General features: G+C 36.4%; 1 protein-coding gene across 4 annotated transcripts in view; it reads left to right on the top strand.

Moving 5' to 3' along the window:
* faf (ubiquitin carboxyl-terminal hydrolase-like faf) overlaps positions 1-24,959 on the top strand; it is a 1,099,079-nt gene that overhangs the window by 894,655 nt on the left and 179,465 nt on the right. For all 4 annotated transcript variants that reach the window (XM_090401226.1, XM_090401227.1, XM_090401224.1 and 1 more), the window contains one exon: positions 21,626-21,716. In XM_090401226.1, the coding sequence (XP_090257352.1) occupies positions 21,626-21,716 (91 nt within the window). The remainder of the gene's footprint in view (positions 1-21,625; positions 21,717-24,959) is intronic.

Genomic DNA, 24,959 nt, shown 5'->3' with positions numbered 1-24,959 from the left:
GGCCTAACCATTCCAAGAATGTGGAGGACCTTTATAGCAACCAGAACAAGCCAAAGAAAAATCTCAATATGAGAAATGTTTGGTGAAGTGTTTTTTCCTTCCCCTTGACATTCAATAGCAACATGAACTGTACAAGTCCAGAAGAAAATCGTACCATAACAATCTGAACTGTACAAATCCAGAAGAATCTTAGTACAGGAAGACTTTAGCAGAGTTTATTGTAGTTTTTTATTTATTTTATTTATTAATTATTATTATTTTTATTTATTTATTTATTTTTTTTATCACTAGAGATCAGGCTAAAAAAAAAGATTAATTAACAGCATAGATTTAATTTACGTTTATAGAGTGCAAGAGCATGTAGCTTGGTTTCCTACACACATGTATCTTTCTGATGATGACCTCAATACAGGAGTCGAAACGTCAAGTGTTATTTTATTAATAATAAGTAAAATAATCATTTCAACACGTATGAATATGAATGCATTTGGCATACTTGTCCACTTTTGCCTTTAATTGAAAGTTGAAAGTATAAGCTTGTTACTAAACTTGTTATTGTAAATCCTCAAAAGTTTTATTGGAAACTCATTTTCATTATTATTATTATACGGATATCTCCATGGAGTCAAATAACTTGCATGGGAGACCCACAATAACAATTATTCAACAATACCTATCATACTTCTCCCCATACACTTACAACTACCAGAATCTCTGAAGATGCTGGTAGTTGTAAGTGACCCTATTCACCATTGGGTCACTTATAACTACCCCTGGTTATCAATTCCACTCTTATTCATCCCTTTTTCTACTCATCATGTATCTAAAAATTCCATTTATGTCAGTCTTATAGAATCTCTTTAGTAATTTATAAGTTTCTATCATCTCTCTTTCTTCTGCCTGTGAACTAAACTTTGCAAACCTTCAATCTGTCCCCATAGGGAGCATTCCACAAACCTGTTACCAGCTTCATCACTTGTCTCAGAATTGAATTAAACTTACCAAGAGATTATATTCTTGTTTAATCATTTATCCAAGGTATAAGCAAACAAAGTTTGCACATGAAGTGTCTTTACAACTAGACTTGTATATAGAGGCTGGTAACTTCAGATGAATTGCCTTAGTATCCCACTTTTAAAACTTTTGCACTAGAATGATCTACTGCATCATGATATGAGATTCTTGCACTGATGATCTCAAATGTTATTATTGTTATTATTATAGGGGTATCTCTGTAGAATCAGAAGACTGATTGCAGTAGATCCATACTATCTGTTATATGCAATACCTATCGTACTTCTCCTTAAACTCATTCACTGTCAGGGCACTCACAACTACATAAGACAATCCATTCATTCATGATGCTCTGAGCAAAAAATCTAGATGGCCAGAGATGTCCCTTTGTTCTCTCCCTACTTATCATGTAGTGAAAAAATTTCTTTTATGTTGATCTCATAGAACCCCCAACAATAACATAAATTTCTCTCATGTCCCCTTCCTTTTGCTTGTAGAAAGTGTAGAAAGGCTTATTTGTTTGTCATTCATGTTGTTTAATTTTGACAGTATATATATCAGAACACAGGATTATAAGTAAATAATTATTTATTGACTTATTGCTGATATTTCTGAACTGGACATCTGCATAGTGAACATAAAAGATATATCTGGCACTATCACTATGGCAAGTCGGGCCTTGCAGACCATGCTTTGGATACTCCTGCACACAAGATCAACTGTAAGAAAAAAAAAATACTGCACAGAAGCTTTTACAAGTCAGAGAGAGTGTCAACAGAAGCCCTGAAATATACTCCGAATCTCAACAGATATGGCTGTATAAATTTGCCTAAGATTTGGGAGAGAGTTATCTTATGACGTAACTATCACCTGCTTTCTCTCTCTCCCTTTTTTTTTTTTTTTTTTTAGGACTTTAGTCTTTGTGTTATTGCTACAATATATATATATTATATATATATTTTAGATAGAGGGTGCCTAATTAGGACTAGTCTTTGTGTTGTTGTTGCAATTTTGTTAAACTAGTCCCTTTGTTATACCATATTGTAGTCTCGCATACTGTGACAAACTGTGTTTTTGTGCTCTGAAGATGCTGGTTATAACACCAGCGAAATATCAAAAATAAGTCAATAAATAATTATTTACTTATAATTCTGTGTTCTGATATATACCATACACCTTTAGTCTATCCTCATAGGGAGCATTCTACACAGACCTATCACCAGCTTGGTCACTTTGCTTTGGATCCTCTCTGTCACCTCCTAATCCTCAAGAAACTCAGATGACAAAATTGTACAACTGTAGTCAAGATGCAACCAAATCACAGCCTTATAAAGAGAGATAATAACCTCCCTATCTTTACTTATCAATGTGTTCTTCAACATCCAAATAATCCTTTGAGCTATTTTGCCAACTTTTGTAATATGCCTTCTTCAACTTCAACTCTCCAACATTACATTTTTCAACATTAAATTGATAACCATTATCATTCAACCATACTTCAAATTTATACGTCATTCTGCAGGTTATCTACATCACCTTTATGAATTATGCCTCCTCCCAGTTTTGCATCATCGGCAAAAGGAATATCCCCCCCCCTTAAATCATTCCTTATATCATTATTATACAAATTAAAGAGCAATGGCCTTACTACAGAGCCTTCAGGCACTGCACTAGTCATCCTCATGTATCTGGATTCCACTTCACCATGTACTATACTGGTGTATATCTTTCATGCACCCCTATCCATGCCACCAGCTTCATGTCATTCCATTTTTCTCCAATTCATGTAATAGTTTTCCATATGGTATTCCCTCAATCTTCTTTGCAAATCTAGCAGTATTGATGATGTAGTCATTTCCTTTATCCAGTTCTTCTGTCACTTCATTATAAAGTGTGAATAAATTACTAAGGCAGGACCTACCTTTTATAAAGCCATGGTGCCTGCCATAGATTAACATATTCCTATCCACCCATTTCTGAATTTTACTTTTAACCTTTTGAATATTTTAACTACCACTCCTGACTTAGTAGTTAAATCACATATTATACTAACTATTTTTTATTGGAGCCACTTTAATTACATAAAAGTGGCTTCTATTCAGTATGTTAGTTCTGAATTGGAGTCACTTTTATGTAATGGAACTATCTTATCTTCATTTTTCCGGAACCTTTCCAGAGCTGAGACAGATTAAACAACTTAGTCAAAGGCACTGCTATTTCTCTTGCACATTCTCATAGCACAGAGGCCAACATACTATCCAATACCACTGATCCATTCCATTCACAATGATATTTTTCAATATGCTGAGTCTCTCCAGTTCATCTACTTCAATTCTCACATGTCTGTTTCATCAGTAATTGCCAAGTCATACACCTGAATGATATACCCTTGCATAGGACAACTAGTTCATCTGCTTCTGTCACTTTCCTACCATCAGCATTGATTAAAGTTATCCTTCCATAGTCATAGTTCCTTTTACTTGTTATGTAATAACAAAAAATTGCTTTTGGATATACTTTGACCTGCTTAGGTAATCTGAATCTTCTTTCATAATCTGATTTAGCCTTCCTTACCATAGTGGTCACCCTTTTTGCTTGCATTTTGTGCTGCTCGAGATATGCTGATCACTTTTTCTTTATATTTTCCCCCACCGTGTTTTCATTTTTCCAGCTCCTGTTTTATATTGCTACTCATCCATTTAACCCCCACTTAGTTTATCCTCCTCACCCTAGTTATGTAGTTTGATAATGCATTTCTCTCAAACAAATCCCTGACCAGTGGGGGCACTACTGATATTATTTTCCTAGCCTCTTATGCAATGGCACTTCTACAGACTGTTTCCTAAGTTGATCATAATAACCATCTTTGTAGTTCCACATAGGCCATTTCTTTGACTGAGAATTCCACATGTTGAGCACCCTCCCAGAAGAAGACTGCACAGTTGCTTTCTCTGATCAGAGGTAAATTTACTACTGTAGTTACAGATAGATCTTCTGATGCGGTTACCAGATCCAACATTCTCAAACCCCTACTTCCCTCCATCACATGCTGTTTCAGGTAATTATCTCTAATTAACTCTATCATTTCCATTTCCATCTTGCCATGTGCTCTTTCCTCCTTCCAATCTGTGTCCTGAAATTGCTCAACCTGTGCTCATTGTGCTAACCTGCTGAAACATGCCACCTGCATCTTCCTCTGAACCCCCAAGTTTTAAATGGCTGTTGTTGTTAGCCTAAATGTTCCACTGCAGGGAAAAGGCCTCCCTCAACCTCTCCTTTCCTGGGCCACTCTTGTCATATGACATGTATCCATTTTTCAATGACTTCTCTCCATCTTTTTCTCTGTTTTCCAGGGTTTTCTGACTCCTTCTCTTGGCAGCCACTCTGTTGCTCTCTTTGACTATCTTTCATTTTGATCTCTTATCAAGTGGCCTGCCCAATTTTGATTTCCTTACTCTCCAAATGATGTCCTTTATTTTTGTTATGTCTCTTAAGTCCTTGTTTCTTGTTCTGTTTTTTTTTTTTCTATTTATTCTGTTATTTTAATCTGGATACTCCAAGTAAACTCCTCTCCATTGCTCTTTGGCAAAATTGGAACTATTAGTGGTTAATGCTCAAGTCTGGGAACCATAAGTCAAAGTTGGTAGGACAATCACATCTAATTATTTTCTTTTTAGACAAATGGGGAAGTTCCCTTTCATTCAATGCTTCATTCCCCAGTACCTCTTCCAAGCACTGTCAGTTCTGCACTGCATTTCAAGGTCAAAGCAATTTGGCATAGCGATCATTTGTCCTAAGTATTTGTAGTTCTCTACATCTTCTATTATATTATTTTCAACATCAATGGGAATATGTTCGTTAATAAACTATAATAGCTAATTATGGCAAATTAGCTATTCAAAGCTCATGTTGTATAAATTGGGTAAGACACTAACCAATTTCCCTTTCATTTATGCTGATCCATTCAATGTGGAAAGATGTGGTATTTTGAAGATTTTACTGTTGTGTGCAGAACTAACTGAAGCATGAATGTTTTATCTATTTTTTATTTTCTAATGTAAGTGATTACTGCCTATTTGAAATTCAATGCATACTGCAGGATAAAAATAAATATCATAGTGATAAGAAAAATATATAAGAAAGTTTCAAAAAAGAATCTTCAGCAACTTTTAGAGATGTGTAGATGCAAGTATACTAATTATTAGTAGTATATACTTGGATTATAATTGGATTGGAGTTTGAAAACAATCAGAAAACATTAATTGATGGAATCGACCAGAGCAGCATGTTATGAAGCTGTCTGCAAGGATGGAACAATCAGAATTCCATGGTAAGCTCAGGTTAAAGAGACAATTATTGAAAAGAGGAAAGTGTATTGAAAGATCCCAGCAAGTAAGTCAATATGTGCTCTGAGACAGCACAGAGAAAATGTAAGAAAACAAAGCTGTGTGTAAAAGCATCTGAAAAAAAAGTCGTGCAAAAACTTTGATAAGAATTATAAAAAATAAAAATCAGGAAGGTGGCAGATTCTTTTGAAGGTTATTGGAAAAAACTTAGAAATGGAGAAAAAAAAATACCATTAAAAGGAATTGGAGGTGATAAAGTTGATGAAACTCTATACTAGATTAAAGATTATTAAATGAAACAAGAAGTGACAGAATGATGATGATGGATGATGTGAGAAAAGTCGAATGCAGTTAGGAGTATACTGAGGTAGAAAAGCCATCAAAAATCTGAAATGTAGAAAGGCTGGAATAGATGATTTTTTTACTAAAAATGCTCATATATGGAAGTACAGATGTTTTACAGTGGCTGCACTACATAATTCAGAAGAGATGATTGGAATAGAGCTCTCACAGAACTGTGCACTTTTTACATAGTAGTAAAAATGAATATCATAATGGCAGATAATTCACCTACCAAGTGTTCTAGGTAAAATTCATGCAAGCATATTTGAAAACTGTGGAAGAGAAGAACAAGGTGATTCAAGCTAAGGAGTTGTCAGGTCAGATTTTCACATAAAACAAATAGTTGAAAAATAGGCGAAGAATGAGCAAGGATGTTGGCTACGTCAAGCCTCCAAAAAGTAATTTATCGTATGCCCAACGCACACCTCTCCTGAAATTACGGAAAGAAAAAAGTATCGTCATCACCAGAGCGGATAAGGGTAATGCCACAGTCGTTCTTAATACCAGTGAATACAATCGCAAAATGAATATTATCCTCCGCGATCGCGTTACCTACATCCCGCTAGAACATGACCCCACAAAAACACAACTTAAAAAATTAAAAATCTTACTTAAAAAAGTATCTTCCTGGCCCCCCGAAATCACGAAAAACTTAAACCTTTCTGCTCCCGTCCCCCCCGAATTTACGGCTTACCAAAAATCCACAAACCCAATTCCCCACTCAGATCTATAGTAGATGCACCAATGCACCTTGCTACAGACTGTCTAAACAGCTGGCCAACTCTCTGACCCCCCTCACTGGAAGGTCCACTTCCTATATAAAAAACCCGACCCACTTTAAATCCCTCATAGAAAATTTAACCTTCAATAAAGCAGACATATTGGTAAGCTTTGATATCTCCTCTTTGTTTACTAATATTCCCTTAACTGACACCTTATCTCTCTTACAAAAAGTTTTCCCTTCTGACATCTTAGATCTCTTTTCCTTTGCCATTAACTCTGGGTATTTTTCTTGGAAGAACAAAATCTACAAGAAGATAGAGGGAACTGCCATGGGTTCCCCCCCTCTCCCCCCTTGCTAATTTCTATATGGAAGATCTTGAAAAACGAGTCATAGACTCAGCCCCACTCAAACCTTCTATCTGGCTAAGAAATGTAGATGATGTGTTCTCTATTTGGCCTCATGGCCCAGACACATTAGACTCCTTCCTCAGTCATCTCAATAGCCTACATCCAAGAATCCAGTTTACTATGGAAAAGGAAAAGAACAATTCTTTACCCTTCCTAGACACCTTAGTCACACGCCTGCCTAATGATACACTTGCTTTCACTGTATACAGAAAACCCACACACACAGGCAGGTACATTCACAAACTCTCACACCACCACCCCCTCTCAACAATATGGCATTATTAAAAACTCTTACCAAGAGAGCCCACAATCTTTGTTCCAGTGGAACCGCCCTCACTATTGAGCTTAACTACATACACAACACTTTCCTCTCCAATGGCTACAGCGATCACAGTATCAAAAAAATAATTAGTTCCTCTCCCATTCCCGGTCCTTCTCGTCAACAAGAATTTAAAAATGCCATCACCATACCCTACATCCGTGGCACATCCGAAAAAATAGCCAAGATTCTAAAAAAGTACAACCTACACACAGCATATAAACCCCACCGCAAACTTACTACCCTTATCCGTTCTACAAAAGATCAGCTCCCTCCTCTCTCTCTGCCTGGAGTTTATAAAGTACCCAGTTCCTGTAAGCTAGCATACTTTGGACAGACAGGCAGATCAGCATCCATCCACCTAGAGGAACACGAGTCTTACATCTGTAAACACAACTATGGTCATTCAGGCTTGGCTGACCATGTCTTGGACACCACCCACAGAGTATCATGGAAGAAAACCACCATGCTCCATCACAGTAAATTCAAGAAAGAGAGACTATTCTTAGAAGCAGCAGCAGCAGCTCTTGGAAATCAACCAAATCTTAATAAATACGGTTGCATTAATCTTCCGAAAATTTGGGAAACACTCATCACCAGAGATCCTACTTTATATTCCAGGCCACCTACAACTGCCCTTAGAGGGCGCTCCACCTAGATAGGACTTTTGATAGGACTGGTTGGGCTTAGTATTGTATGATATTTGTGTTATGTTACATTAGTTATTTTTGTAATCCCCGTAGATGTCCTAGTGACTAGGACGAAATATAGGAAGTATTAAATTCTTTTTAATCCTTTCTGAGTGTTGTAAAAAATCCATTAAACCTCCAACATTATGTCTTCACAGCACTTAAGCCTCTATACACGAACTTGTAAAGTATGTGCAAGGAAATCTGTATAAGTGAATTGTTAGATATGAACAGGGACCTGAAAGTTTTCCAGCTGGGTTATGCAGACTACAGAAGAGAATATACAAAAAAAAAAAAAAAGAAGCCTGAAGGTAACTTATTATGTCTATACATGAATGCAAAGGGGTAGAATTTATTACTTTTGTGAATACATTGGGACCTCAGATTGTAGACATTAGTGTGACCTGACTCTCAGAGTCAAATATACTAACTGGAATTGAGTGTTAACGGTACACTATTTTTAGGAAAGTGAGGCATGAGAGTGAGGAAGACTTGCTGCTGATATTTGATGTGAGTACAGATAAAGCTCTATCATATCAGTAACAATTTTCCATGTACCACTGAATTTCAAGCTACCTGGTGTGAGTGCTCTTCAGTGGGAGCCAGGCCCAAGTGGAGATACAAGGCAGAAGCATTAGCAAGGTCATCTCTACCTATAGGAGTTGCCAAACGGAAAATCCAGAGCAATTTAATAAAAAGGTGGCACACCGTTTGGCAACTCCTATAGGTAGAGATGACCTTGCTAATGCTTCTGCCTCATATCTCCACTTGGGCTTGGCTCTCACTGAAGAGAGACCTCAATAAAGATCGAAACTAGTCTGGGTAGTGGCCCTTCCCTTAATGCATAACATTATACATATCCGCAAGGAGATGTGTTTTGCATTATGGGAGATACTGAGATAGGAGTGATGTTAGCTTGCTCCACCTTTGCAATGAATTGCCCAGTGTTGTACCACCTTACCCCAGTCCTGAAGATACTTTCAGGCGCAAACTTCGTTTGCTCACTCTTGGACAAAGGATTAAACTAAATTTATTATAGGTATCAGCTGGTTGGAAATGGGGGAAGTAGTATCCTAAAAGAGGACGTTCACTTAGTCCATCATTGTGTAGCTTTTATGTGAATAATATTGGGAGAGGCTTAACTGGAGAGAGAGAGAATCTCTGTGAAACCTATTAGACGGCCACATATTCATTTGGTTTGTGAAGAAAATAACTCTTGGAAGCAAGCTGTAGATATTACAGTACACAATACTGTATGGGCCAATCAAATATACTACCACCATGGATACAAGCTCTAGAGATTGTGGTAGACAATAGCCCATACACCACTAAACAGTTCCACCATGGCAGTCATGCATATCTGCATGCAGCTTCTCTTTCAACAAGCTTCCAAGATTATCCACTCTTCCTGTGTCCTACCAGCAGCTCTTGGAAGATCACAGAATTGAATACTCTGATTTTTATGCCTCTATGAACAGATGGCTCAAAATCAGAGGACTTATTGGTATCTTCTGCCATCTTTCCTGGCAGCATTATATCTTCACAAATCCCACTAGAGTGTATCAACTGTACAACCATGCTGTATGCAATAGAGCTATGCACTAAAATACATCATATTGCATCATTACCAAAGGTGCATGATATATTCAGACTCAAAAGGTTCTCTTCAGGCAATAAAAAGTCAAGCTCAAAAATATCCATTGGAAGTTTTTCCACTTGGTTATACTATAAATTAAAGATACCAAGAAATTATATACTTGGTTTAATCCTTTATTCAAGTGTAAGCAAACAAGTTTACACCTGAAGTATTTTCAGGTCTGGGGCAACTTGTGTAAAGAAGCTAATGACTTCACATCACTTGCCTTAGTATCCCATAATGCAAAGCACATCTCCTTACAGAAATGTATAATGCTCTGCATTATGGGAAGGGTCACCTCAACAAGTGATCGAAACTGGTCACTTCCGTGACCAGTTTCGATCTTTATTGAGGTGAAAAAGTAAAGGGTCTAGGCCTAGAGTAGTATAGAGGGCGCAAGAGAGCCTGATAGTATTAAGAGAAAGAAAGACAGATAGATAGCATGAGAGATAGTGTTAACGGTACAGAGTTTTAACGGCCTCAGTTCTTTTATATCATCATATACCCAAAGGCTATCAGTTTTCCTTTTTCACCAATCTCATCTATATGAGATTGGTGAAAAAGACTAATTGAAACTAAAGTGCAAAGATGGCTGATACGCAGTGGTTAGCTCCCATCTGGGTTAACTGCCTTGAATTGACCTTCTCTGCCTGGGATTGCTCTCCAGTCATCCTGCAATTGACTATAAGACCACAATGAATTAAGAGGATGGAACTATATAAAAAACCTCTCATAGTAAGAATAGACAGAATTTTATCTCTCCCTCATAATGTGGGTGGTCTACACCATCTAGTCATAAATTTGCTATCTCCTAGAATGCTTCTTTCTAAATACAAAAATTCTGACTGAACAATAAAATTTCCACGATACAATATAAAACATTTGGATGTCATATTGCTGGTTTTCAAATCCATGTTTCTTTCTAACCTTCCATAAATGATATTTTAATTCATTAATTATAAAAAATCAAAATTCTCTTCCCATTGCTGATAGGCGGTGGTTATTGTAAGAAGGTAATCTGTTCCAAATATGCAGGACAAGAGGGCAGCTGTAGAATGCATGTGCTACTATTTCCAATCAGTAATAACAGATGTCACAGATTGGATCTCCCATGTTAAAGTACCTCCATTTGATGGTATTGACCGGAAGGCAGCCATACGCAATTCTCCAAGCAAGGTCCCTCCTGTTAGGGTAGCCTTGAAACTTCAAGTTATGAAACAAAATATTGTTGTCAGTACCCAACTGTTGAACATTGTGATGAAAGAGATTAAAGATTTCTTTATGCCAAATTTTACTTTTTTTTCTGGAAAGAATGTCAATTCCAGTGTTTTAGCAGTCTTAGAGTTAAGCACAGAGTGTTGTAATATTCAGGAACAATCTCAACTTTTGGACCTTTATCATCATTTACTCCAAACGGGAAGATGAAAACCCAAATAGTACTGGAGAAGGTCTGCACATGTGTGATTAGTCTGCAATATTTTATGGATTTTAGAAGCTGTATTACTTAAATAGCAATTTTAAGACTGGAAGTCCAAATCCTCCATGCTTCTTTGATAGTTGAAGAAATTCTTTTTTACCTTCTTGGTATCAGCTGGACCAAAAAAAAAATTGCGCAGGTTTACTATATAATTGCTTTTCTTCAGTTCTGTTGATGTCTGTAATATTTATTATGTACACCTGAGCAGGAAAGGTTATGGTTTTGAGTACTATGGCTTTAGAAGAAAACGAAAGTGGCACTATTTCCCAGTCTTCTAGCATTTCCAAGTTCTCGGACTGGTAATATTGGGTAAGTGGAGAAGGGAATTCCAGGTATAATGAGAGGTTCTCTCTCTTAGGGGTTAGCCCAAAAGGAATGCCTTCGAGATCCCACTTTCCATAAACTTTTAATTTTGTCTTGTCTGCATTAATAATTAATCCACTGCTTTTTTGCTGAATTTTTCCAAAATACCAAATGTGTGTGTGTGTGTGTGTGTGTGTGTGTGTGTGTGTGTGTGTGTGTGTGTGTGTGTGTGTGTGTGTGTGTGTGTGTGTGTGTGTGGAATCAATTATCGTGGAGGTTTTGGTTTCGTTCAGTACAGACGTGTTTCTCAGCACTCTTCATAGTTAATGCAGCAGTGATAAAAGTTTTTGAGATATAATACTGATGATTAGTTCACAGTTCTACATTAAAATAGTGATTGTTTGATGTTTCTCCTGTATCGTCAACAGCGTGCTCGATCAGCAGAGCAGGTAAGACTTTTATTTTCATCTCAAAAAAAATTTTTCAGGCCCTCTCCTGTTCCCCACCCTGTGCAGCACTTGGTGGTTGAAGGGACAAGGCAGGTCCTGCCCCCACTTCAAGTCTAGATTTAATTATGGATTCGCCATATGAGGATCTTCCTTTCAAGGAACTTGTAGCTATTTTTCGGCACATCGGTAACATTTTACACACGGAATGGCCAGGAAAGATTGAAGTCCATCAGATTATGGAGGTCGAGACAGAAGACCCTCGAACCTCCGAACTTTCTCCCAACCTTGCACATGACAGTGTCAATTCCCCCGCTACAACAACTGATGTAGATGCTAATGATTACCAGGAGGTCAGCAGAAAGAAGAGAAAGAAGTGTCTCTTGCTGCAGAACCTGAATTAGCACCTCAAATGGACACATCAGTACTATCTGGTGCAAGAACAGAGACAGATGTATTGACACAGCCCAAAAAGAGGATTCCACCAGTAATCTTGAGATCTAAAGAAAAACGATTGTCACTTGCAGAGACGATGAAGAACAATAACATCAAGTTCTCATCAGCTAAAAACACAGATGATGGGGTCCGCATTCAGCCCGAAGGAGCAACGGACTACCGCCAGCTCACCAGACTTATGGATGAACAGAAAGTCCCATATCACACATACCAACTGAAAAGTGAAAAAAATCTTAAGGTAGTCATCAGAGGTTTGGTAGAAAACATAACATCTGAAGAGATAGCTACTGACCTCAGATCACGAGGCTTGGAGCTGATCAAGATTTCTCGCATGTATCGAGCAGACAAGTGCCCCATGCCTCTGGTCTTAGTGGAAATCAGAGAGAAATTTACGATCTTAGAATAGTCTGCAACTTAGTCATCAAGACTGAACCACTCAGAAGAAAGGCATTGGCTGGTCAATGCCATCGCTGCCAAAAATATGGGCATGCGTAAATGTTATGTAGAGAAGATTACAAGTGTGTAAAGTGTGGTGGCAACCATCCCTCGCACCCTTGTGTCAAGCCAAAGACCACACCTGCTAAATGTGCGAACTGCAGTGGCCCACATCCACAATTACAAGGGTTTTTCTCTCCACCCATCCAACCTCCAAAAGTCTAGACGGGAGTTAGTCCCGCCCATTCAGAAAAATATCATGAGATCTGCACCTGAAATCAAAGCATGGCTAGTTACACCAGATAAATCTTATGCATCTGTGGTTTCCTCGCGTAACACCGAGGTACTCCCTGCAACTAGCAGTCAAAACCCCTCAGCAATTATCGCTGCCTCACTAGGGGAGATGCTAACACCCTTTAGCAAAACAAATCCAAGCCAGGCCGACACCAACAAATTCCTTAGGAATACTCAAGTCATCTTCTCCATGATTAATGACTAATCCGGCTTCAACATCAAATTCTATGCAGATAGTATTCTGGAATGCAAATGGTCTCAACAACAAAATTTTGGAATTACAGGAACTTGCAGATCATTTACAAATTGATATTCTCCTCATTAATGAGACTCACCTACGTCCCTGCGATAATCCCAAACTCAGAAACTACTCGTTACTTAGAAAATGACAGACTTGGAGGCACTGTCATCTTTTGTCAGAAGAAACATCTGCTATAATGAGATTAAGAAGATTAATACATCTAACCTCGAGGAGACAGGCATAGAAATACATACCAACAATGCAGGCAGCTTAAAGATTTTTTCTGTATACAACCCCCTTGGCAAACCTCTCCTACCCTCTGATCTCTCTCAGCTACTAGATACAAATGAAGCAATAATTGTGGCAGGAGATCTCAATTCTAAGCATCTTTATAGAACAGCAAGAGTTTTAACAACAACGGAATGATCCTCTACAATTTTGCCTTGAAAAGAAATATTGTTATTGAAGGCCCGATCAAGCCAACACATTACGGAGCGACCGACAGACCTGATGTTTTGGATATTGCTATATTTAACATTTCTCATCAATTCCAACTTCAAGTGGTTGACGAGCTCAGCTCAGATCACAATTCAGTACTTTTAAGTTTAGGAGGTGATCCTGAGCTCATTCCCAGCCAATCACACACTAACTTTGCAAAATTCAAGGCTAAAATGAACACTATCATAGACTTAGTACCTACTATCTCCTCCCATGAAGAAATTGACGCAGAAGTCAGCAATCTTGAATGTAAAATCCATTCTGGCTTATCCGCAGCTTGTTCTGTTTCCACCCCAGCTCAAGTAAACTTACTTCCTGAAGAAATCCTTGCTCTAATCAGAAGCAAAAATAGACTCAGACGCTGCTTCACGACACGCTATCTCCGCAAGACCCTCAAGAACTAAATAGAGCATCCAACCTAGTCCGTTATGCATTAAAAGATCACAGAAACCAGCAATGGGAAAGAAAACTCTGTTCTCTCAAAACTGAAGATAATTCTCTGTGGAAATTGACTAAAGCTCTCCGTATGGATCGCTCTAACATCCAGCCCATTCACGGAGAAAGAGGCCTTGTTTACGGAGATGATGAAAAAGCAGAATGATGCTCTTCAACTTCAGTGCCGTCTTAATTATGCACATGCGGATTTGGTCTTCATAGAGAAAACACACCGAGTTCGTACCGCGCTTCGGCAGCCGTGAAAATATCTGTCCCTCCTTGCCTAAAGAGGTCTATTCAATCATCAGGAAGCTTAACAACAAAAAATCCCCTGGTCCAGATGAAATTACCAACAAAACAATCAAGGCCCTCCAACACAAAGCTGTCATGCATTTAGTAGCCATTATTAATGCAATGCTGAGATTAAATTATTTCCCCTCACGATGGAAACAAGCTGATATATTCCTTATTCTCAAGTCTGGTAAGGCACCTCAAATGCCACAGAGCTATAGCCTTATCAGTCTTTTATCATGCCTGGGAAAAATCGCAGAAAGGGTCATTCTCAACCGATTTAATGAGGAGGTGAATAAAAACAACATAATTCAAAAAGAACAATTTGGTTTCCATACCGGACATAGCACTACACATCAAATTCACAGACTGACAGAATTCATCACTAGAGGCTTTAACTGGAAACAACACACAGGAGCTATCTTTTTAGATGTTGCAAAAGCTTTCAATAAGGTGTGGCACAAAGGTCTCATCTATAAATTAATTTCAGCCAACATCCCTCTTTACCTTACTAAAATTATTGACTCTTTTCTAAAGGGCCGTAAAATCCAGGTCAAGTTGCACGGAATTTGATCCTCACTGAAAAAAATCACTGTTGGTGTCCCTCAAAGCTCGCTGCTCTCACCGCTGCTTTTTAACATCTTTGTTTCTGATGTTCCTAGCACATCACTACCCACTATAGCTAGTTATGCAGGTGATATGGCAATTCTTAGCAGATCTCTCAGGACGAATATAGCTACGCAGCGCTTACAAACTGCAGCAACAAATGTAGAAAACTGGTTTAGGAAATGGAGTATATCTGTAAATGCCGATAAAAGCACTGCCATTCTCTTCACAAGAAGACAAGCATCTCACTTCGGAAAAGTTAAACTTTTTAACACAGCCATCCCATGGAGATCTAGCACCAAATATCTAGGCATTCAACTTGATAACCATTTAAACTTTAACTCCCACATAGATTATGCATGCAAAAAAGCAAACTCCACAATTGTGCAACTCTATTTTCTCCTCAATCGAAGAAGTCAAGTCAACACTGAAAACAAACTATGGATCTACAAAACAATTAACAGACCCTCTTTAACTTATGGATTGCCAGCCTGGGGTCACACTTCCCCCACGAACATCAAAAAGCTACAAGTTATTCAAAACAAGTTCCTCCGTACGATTTTCAACACTCCGTGGTTTGTCAGAAATGCTCTCTTACATCACGATGCCGTTATTACAGATATTCCTACGTTTCTCCATAATATTGCTACTGCTTATTTTGCCAAAGCAGCTGTTCATCCCAATCAACTCATTCAAGAGTCATCTAACTATGACGAACACGATAGGTGGAAACATAAGCGCCTGACAGCAGCTCTGCTCATCGGTTCAGGCGCCTCCATATAGCCCTAAATAGGGTGAGCCAGGTGCTCTTTAACCTTTAATATAAGTCTATTTCATAGCAATGAAGGGTTCAGAATCCATGGGATTGATATCCATCAAGCCACATCAGTTATCATATCATATATTATGGAATCATTATCCTTCAAAGTTCCCACTACATCATCAGAATATACTAATATACTAATACCTTATTTTCTTTTATAGTTGAAGGAACTGTTTTTCCTCGTACAGTATGTGTATTGTTGACTTCCTTTAAGAAAAGTTAAGAACCAATGCAAAGAGCAGTGGACTAAGAGGACAACCTTGCTTGACTCCTTTTCAGGAACCCATTAACTAGGAGGTGGGTGGAGGAATAGAAAGGGATGCCGGATATCAAATGCTTGCGTAAGGTCTACTGATAGCACTGCCATCGACTGCTTTTTTTGTGTTAACTAAGCAGATTAGATCATGTAGCAGAAATAGATTAAATTGTACTGCTTAACCTGGTACTCTATACACCTGTGTGCTTTTAATTCATTTAATTCTCATTCCCACTTTGAGCCTGTTATTGATAATTGAGAAAACTTGTAGTTAGTATTAGATAGAGAAATAGGTCTCCAGCTGCTGATTAAGGTGTGATCTCTATTAGGTTTAGGAATGAGGAAGTATAGTTTGCTACAAATTCACTTGGTATGTGTCCTGATGTGAGAAAGGAATTAAATAGTGTAACTAGAATGGGAAGAATAAAATCCTAAGCCTTGTGATAAAGTTCTATCCCTAGACCATCAGGTCCTGGGGATTTTCTTGTCTGGCATTCTTTATAGGCTGTGGTAATTTCAGATGCTGTAATGGGTCTGTCAGGCCCATCTTGGATATGAACTGGAAAACCATTAATGTTCCAGGAGTTATAATTTTAAGATTTTTGTAGTGTTTTCAAAGGAGAGTAAAGGATGTCTTGAGTGGTGGACATGTCTTCTCCATCAATGCAGATTTGAGTGATAGTCCTTTCTTTGCAAAATTTTGTGAATTGTCTGTTGAAGAATGCAGCTGAAGGGCTATCTGCTAAGTGCTGCTGTATTCTTATCTTAACATTTTTTTCTTCTACTTGTTTCTGCCTTTCCAGTTCTATCTCTATGTTAATGTTTCTAATGATGTTGCTAGATTCTATACCATTGCATTGGTTTGTTACAAACCAGCTTCTCTCTTTATACAGTTCTTTCAACTTTTTCGTTTTGAGGAAAACCTGTTCCTTTCCCCATTCCATCATATTCTGCTTTACTGCTTTTTTGAATTTAAACCACATATCTCAATTCCAGGTAACATTATTTCAGTTTGAACAGAGGGTCTGGAATTTGGTTGAAAAGATAAACAGAAAATTTGGTAGAAATCTTCATTGTCCAGAAGAGATCTCTACTTTTTCCATGCAGTGGAACTTAAGTAGAACTGTATTATGATCTGACATGTTGATGTCAAGATGTTTTATCTGAATTATCCTATTTATAAGGGAAGAAGATATATAAATTTGATCAATTCGAGTACCATTATCTTGATTGATGTACATGTATGCCTGGAGATTAGGATTGCAAATCCTCCATATGTCTGCTAGTTGAGCATTGAGACATGTTTTTATCTGTGCATATCCCACTCCTGGGATGTCCTCCTATTTTGTCTAATGTGGGGGTTTTCAATACACTTCCAGTCTCCAGCTGCTATGATATAGTGGGCGCTATATAAATATGGCTCCAATTCCAGGAAGAATGGAAGAATTTTCTTCTAACTGTTCCATTGGATGGAGCATAAACATTTATAAACCTTATTATACATCCACAGTATTTCCAGTCTATTGTCAAGATTCTCCCTTCATCCATTTGGATATTACAGAATGATTCAAGGGGGGGGGGGGATAAGAACTCCTACTCCAGCTCTGTTAAATCTTCCAAAGCTCTAATTAAGAAAGAAGTGGATATCTGTCTGTTAAACTTTTTATATCTGCAGAAGTATGTTTGCTGGAGAAACAAAAATCTGATATTATGGCATAGCATAAGTTTTCATATAGTTTCTTGTTTAATTTGCCTGTCGAATCCTCATATATTTAATGAGGCAATGCAAAAATGTGATTCCATGATTAATGAAGTGTCACTGTAAGTCTTTAACTTCTAAATTTTGGATGAACCCAATGAGGTCTTCAATCTGTGAGTGAGCAATTGTGTAACCTGCTTCTTGTAAACAGTTTTTCCAGTTGTTTTCCATTATTTCAATTTTATGCCTATTGTTCTTGTTTTGGGAGCTAGCTATTTTCTTTTCATGCAGATGATAACTGTACTGAGAATATTTGAATCAGTAAACTTATTATATTTTCTTTAATTGTATCTCTTGCTTGCTCTTTATTAGTATGAGTTGGTTCTTCATAATCCATTAACTCTTCTGTGCCTGAAAAGTTTTCATTTCATGATCCACAGCCTTCTCCATCTTTACATTTTTTATTACTTCTTTTTCTTTTAGATGTAGTTCCTTTTTTTAATTTTTTTTATTTATCTTCACTTTTTTTTAATTAATTCATCTTTCCTTTTTGATGATCTTGTCTACATATTAAGTTCTTTCACTTGTCTTACTTGCTTTACTGTTTCTGCATTTCATTTTTTTTTTTCAACTGTTCTATTGGTAATTTCAACTGATGTTCCATCATTATTTGACTGGGAAAGTTGTTCCCACAGATCTGGAATTTTGGGACTAATTTCTAGATGATTTGGTTCTGCACCTTTTGTGATTTTATCAAGTGTAGTTTGCTTAAAAGTGCCGTCTTTTCTCGATTGAATTGGAAGAACCAGGAACTCTTCATCATGCCTCTCTGGTATATACTGTGTTCTAATTGGCTCTACTGGTGATCCCACTCTTTCTGTGAAAGTTCTAAAAGGCCAGGTGTTAACGCAGTGTTCAGAACTTTCGTGTTTCTGACAGGCACTGATTAGCGATATGTCCGATCTCCATGCATTTGAAACATTTAGATTTGGGGCAGTTAAAATCCAAGTGATTGTTTGAACCACAATGCAGGCATTGCCATTGTACTCCAGGATAGTTTACCATAACTCAGGTTGTACTGATGTTAACAAATTTTGGTACAGGCATCTTTATATCCATTGTGAAGGTGACATCACCAGAAAACCAATTTGGATCTTCATCTGATAAACCCTTTCGTGTATTACTAATCTTATTCCATTTTATAAATGTCTGTATAAGAATTTCATTACTGTTCTCTATATATTCCATTGGAAATCTTTCAATTTTTACTGTTTTAACCTGGCTCCCGACCATTTAAGAAGTAACTGTGCTGCCTTCGAAAATAAAACCCTGTAATAGTTTGTCCCTTGTTTCCACATCTTTAACTACAATTAAATATTTCCTGCTGTTGTAAGGGGATGAAAGAATAAATCTTGTTTGTGCCAACTATCTCTTTTAAAACCTTAGTCACCCGTTTCGCTTCTTCACATTCACAAATTTCAATTCCTAGAGTTCGCATTTTTCAATTCCTAGAATTGATATACCATTGTCTCAAGTGAGAAAAAGACTATAAACTGTGCATTTGATTGTAAGGAAAAAAAAAAACCTTTCAGTCGTAAGACTGAGAATTAAATAATCCCGTGATACAGAAATAATTCTATACCACCAGCAAATGCTTTATTTGAGCTACTATAAAATGGCGGCTGTGATACCACTAAAAGTAATCCCGTAATGCAGATATTAACTGCACTACCAACTATATTAACATTTATTTAAAAAAAAAAAAATACAATGATAGTGGAGATGAAACCACTAGTAGCACCAGTAAAATAAAATCAAAGTGAAAAACAAACGAAAGATAAGCCAAAGTACTTATCTTGCCAAAAACCAAGATCTCGTCACTGGGAGCCAGACGCAGAGGTGTGATACAAAGGTTGAAGTAATGCAGAAGTCATATTTTCATATATGAGTGGCCAAAAGGTGTCACACTTTATTATTAAAATACTCTGGATCTAACAGATAAGCTTAGGGGTTGATGGTTATTCATGACTTATTTTTCACGGTATTAACAACACCACACAATTTTATCAAAGAAATGTTTTATTAACGCTTATATTTCACTGATTTTCAACTCAGCATCATCATCATCTCTGATCCGCTCGCCTAAGGATAAACTTCACCCTTTAGCACACCCAGGAGTGTATGAAGTTCCTTGTGACTGTGACTTGGCCTATTATGGACAAACAGGAAGATCAGTGAACATCCGCCTGGAAGAATATGAAAGATACATTCGCTACTATTACTATGGCAAGTTGGGACTGGCAGACCACGCTTTGGACACTCCTTCACACAAGATTAGATGGAGGAAAACGAATGTGCTATTTAGGAGTCGTTATAGATCTGAAAGATTATTTTTTGAGTCAGCAATGGCTTTGAAGAATTCTCCCGACCTTAACAAATATGGTTGCATTAATTTGCCAAAAATTTGGGAGACTGTTATCCTAAGAAAAACTCCTGCATAGTTGTTTTTTATTTTTTTATTTTATTTAAAAAAAAATTATTTTTTTTGTCATTAGAGGGCAATAAAATAGGACTTTAGATCTTTTGTCTTTTGCAATTATATTGTTTCACTCACTCACTGTCACGTGTACAAGTGTGTTGTGCTCTGATGACACTGAGTTGAAAATCAGCGAAATATAAGCGTTAATAAAACATATATTTGATAAAATTGTGTGGTGTTGTTAATACTGTGAAAAATAAGTCATGAATAAAATACTCTGGATCAGAGAAAGTTGTTGGAACTTTTTTCAGTTGTTTATACTATAAATTAAAGATACCAAGAAATTGTATATCCAAATCCTTTATCCAAATGTAAGCAAACAAGTTTGCACCTGAGCTATTTTAATGACTGGGGCAACTCATATAAAGCTATGCATAGCATAGCTTTATATGAGTTGCCTTAGTATCCCATATGGGATACTAAGGCAAGTGATGTGAAGTCATTAGCTTCTTTACACAAGTTGCTCAGTCCTGAAAATAGTTCAGGTGCAAACTTGTTTGCTTACACTTGGATAAAGGATTAAACCAATTATATAATTTCTTGGGATCTTTAATTTTTCAAAAATATCCGGTTCTCTATCTCTCAAATCCAATACCTTCTCCTTCAGTTATGGAAGCTATACTTAGATATATGCTTCTATTGGATTCCAAGCCATGTTGGGATCAAAGGAAATGCAACTGCAGGTACTGCAACAAGGTCAGCTCATTTCTCAAACATCCACTCTCTGCCTGCACCATACACTGATTACCGGTGGATTATCAGACACACACTTCTATCCTAGTAGCAGTCATCTTGGAATAGAGTAATAATAAGATCTACCAAATTAAGTGAGAAAATAAATTATGGCATTCTATTCTGCACAGGTTTCAAAAGGAGGAAGTTGTAGTTTCTCAGCTCCATATAGGTCATAGTCATCTCTCATATTCCTTGATATGTGTCTGTGTGTTTTGTAACTCATTTTAGGACTCGGACAGATTATTTTTCATAATCTGTCTGAACCCTATACACTCAGGCAAATTTCGTATTTTATCAGACTCAACAATTGTTTCTTTAGTTTTTAAATCTTTTACTGTATGTGGATCATTTATGTATTATGAACTTTTTACATTTTTTTATTACTCAACTTGCAACCATTTTTATCTATTTTTATATACTTGATTCTGTACATATTTCATTTTAGAAATATATTTACATATATTATGATACTGAAGAGTTGATTTTCTATAAAATAATTATCCAAAGTTGGTGAGAATCAAGTTCACTAATACAAAAAAAAATGCAGTTTATTAATGCTGCTTTAAATAAATTTATTTTAAAGTAATAATTTCAAAGTATATGTGTTGTTGCAGGTCAGAAGTGCATTTTTCAAGATCATTGTATTCCTTGCTCATTATTCACTTCAGGATGGACCTTGTGTATCACCTCTCCTTAGAACTGTTTGTAAGTTTTCCATCTTTATTAAAGACCAAGTTACACATGAACTTCCTAACCTACTTCTATAGTTATATAGCATTTAGGTACTAAAGACAAATTTCTGCCCTAGTTCCTTGAACTAGAGGAGGTTCAGGAAACTGGATCTGAAATATAAAATAATCTTAGCTAATTTATGATTTTAATCTTATGATCTATCTTAAATAATTACATTGATTAATTTTTCATATGCATTTAAAATTTAACAGTTGAATATATCATCATTGCTTGTCATCTCCCCTCTGAATGCATGTTTAAAATTAGCTTACATAAACTATTTATGTACTATAAATGGAATCTCACATCACCTTCCATGAGTGAGAGTCTTAAAAAAGAAATTAAAAATCTAAATATAGATCTCAGGATGTTGTGTAATACAAGGTTCAAGAATTGATTCTGGAACTGAGTTAAAATTTCTTTACCTAAACATAGTTATAGTAACAGAAAATTAAGTGTAGCCTATTATGCATGCCGCTAAATTATCAAGTTAGACTGAACCCAGTAATGCTAAAATCTCTCTCATATATGTTACCAAAGTATCTCTTTGGTATGTCTCCAGTTGGCACAATATTATCAAAGAAATTTAGTTTCTCCAATCAATCTGAAGTCTTTTGCATTCCTGTCATAGGTAAAACAAATCAGTGCATTTGCACTTTGTTTTACTATCAAACTTTATCTCTTTTTTTTTTTTAAATCCACAAATACACATTTAAAAGCACATTGCTTTATCATTAAATATTTTCACACTCTCACACATTTATCAGGTTCTGAAAGAAACCTTAGTTGAATCTCTTCAAACAAGACTTCGAACTTTAGCTGACAATCCAATGAAAATTTTCCTTTTATTATAAGAAATTAAAACTTTGATTTCAACTGTTTGTTTCTTGTAGAAAGTTTTTTTTTTCCCCCACTTGGTTATACTATAAATTAAACATACCAAGAAATTATATACTCGTTTCAATCCTTTATCCAAGTGTAAGCAAACAAGTTTGCGCCTCAACTATTTTCAGGACTGAAGCAACTTGTATAAAATATCTCATGACATTTAGTATCCCATAATGCAAATCACATCTTCTTGCAGACATGTATAATGCATTGCATTATACATGTTCGCAAAGAGATGTGCTTTGCATTATGGGATACTAAGGCAAGTGATGTGAAGTCATGAGATTTTTTATGAGTTTCCCCAGTCCTGAAAATAGTTCAGGCATAAACTTGTTTGCTTACACTTGGATAAAGGATTAAACCAAGTATATAATTTCGTGGTATCTTAATTTATAAAATTATACTTTGATAAGAAATTATATTCTTGTTTAATCCTTTATCTGTATGTTATGCAAATAAAGTTTGTACATGAAGTATCTTCACTATCCATGCTGTTTTGATTTATGCACATGCTGTAATGGTCTGTCAAGCCCATCTTGGATATGAACAGAAAAGCCATTAATGTTCCAAGAGTTATATTTTCCCACAATACTGTTGTGTTCAATCAGATTTTTATAGAGTTTTGGAAAGGAGTCAAGGATGTCTTGAGTGGTGGATTTGTCTTCACCATCAATGCAAATTTGAGTGATAGTCCTTTCTTTGCAGAATTTATCGAATTGTCTGCTGAAGAATGCAGCTTTAGGCCTATCTGCTAAGTGCTGTTGTATTCTTATTTAAAATATTTTTCTTCCACTTTTTTTCTGTCTTTCCACTTCTCCCTCTGTATTAATGTTTCTAATGATGTTGTTGCATTCTGTTCCATTGCACTGGTTTGATACGAACCAGCTTCTCTCTTTATGGAGGTGTTTCAACTTTATTCTTTTGAGGAAAGCCTGTTCCATTCCCCATTTAATCGTATTCTGTTTTCTGCTTGTTTGAATTTTAACCACGTATCCGGTTCCAGGTAACATTATTCCAGTTTGAACAGAGGGTCTGGAATTTGGTTGAAAAAAATGAATGGACAATTTGATGGAAGTCTCCATTGTTCAGAAGTGAACTCTGCTTGTTCCATGCAGTGAAATTTAAATAAACTGGATTATGATCTGACATGTTGATATCAAGATGTTTTGTCTCTGAATTAACCTATTTATAAAGGAAGAAGAGATATAAATTCGATCAAGATGGTACCAATACCTTGATTCATGTACACATATGCCTGGGGATTAGGACTGCGAATTCTCCATGTCTACTAGTTGAGCATTGTTGAGACATATTTTTTAACTGTACATATCCCACTTTTCCACTCCTTGGAGCATCCTCCTATTTTGTCTAATGTGGGATTTTCACTACAATTGCCTTCTCTAGCTGCTATGACATAGTGGGTACTGTATAAATATGACTGCAATTCCTGGAAGAATGTTCCATTTGATGGAGCATAAACATTTATAAACCTTATTACACATCCAATATTTCCAGTCTGTTATCAAGATTGTCCCTTCTGCACCACTTAAATCATCCAAAGCTCCAATAAGAAAGAAGGGGATATCGATCTGTTAAAGTTTTTGTATCTTTATATCTGCAGAAGTATGTTTCTTGGCGAAACAAAAATCTGATATTATGGTGTTGTATAAGTTTCCATATAGCTTCTTGTTTAACTTGTCTGTGGATTGAGATGTAGATGATAATCATACTAGGAAAATTATGAATCAGTACACTATTATTTTTGTTTATTTGTATCTCTTGCTTTCTCTTTATTAGCATGAGATTGTCCCACATAGTCCATAAACTCTTCTGAGCCTGAGAAGTCTTCATTTGATGAATTCCTAACCTTCTCCATCTTTACATTTTTTGTTTATCCTAATTTTTTTTATTAATTCATCTTTTCTTTTTGATGATCTTATCTACATATTAAGTCCTTTCAATTGTCTTGCTTGCTTTTCTGTTTCTTTTTCAGTTTCTCCTTGTAGAGCAGTTTAATATTTTTACATTTCATTTTGTATCTGTTCAGTTATTATACTAGGTTCATGATTGGTAATTTCAACTAATGTTGTTCTATCCATATTTGACTGAGAAAGTGGTTCTGCAGCTCTGGAATTTTGGGACAAATTTCTGGCTGATTTTGTCGTACACTTTTGTGATTTTACCTAGTATATATATATATATATTTTTTTTTTTTGTTTTGTTTTGTTTTATGTTGAGCCCATACACGAGAGGTTGGTAGATCAACCTATAGTTGATCTTCCACATGATGTATGGGTTGGGAAAGAAGGTACTCGTTCACATTGAATT

This window comes from Typopeltis vanoorti, chromosome 12 (genome assembly GCF_054136105.1).
Source record: "Typopeltis vanoorti isolate ZY-2024b chromosome 12, IOZ_Tvanoo_1.0, whole genome shotgun sequence".
Lineage (NCBI taxonomy): Eukaryota > Metazoa > Arthropoda > Arachnida > Uropygi > Thelyphonidae > Typopeltis > Typopeltis vanoorti.
This window is presented reverse-complemented; position numbering and strand designations above follow the sequence as displayed.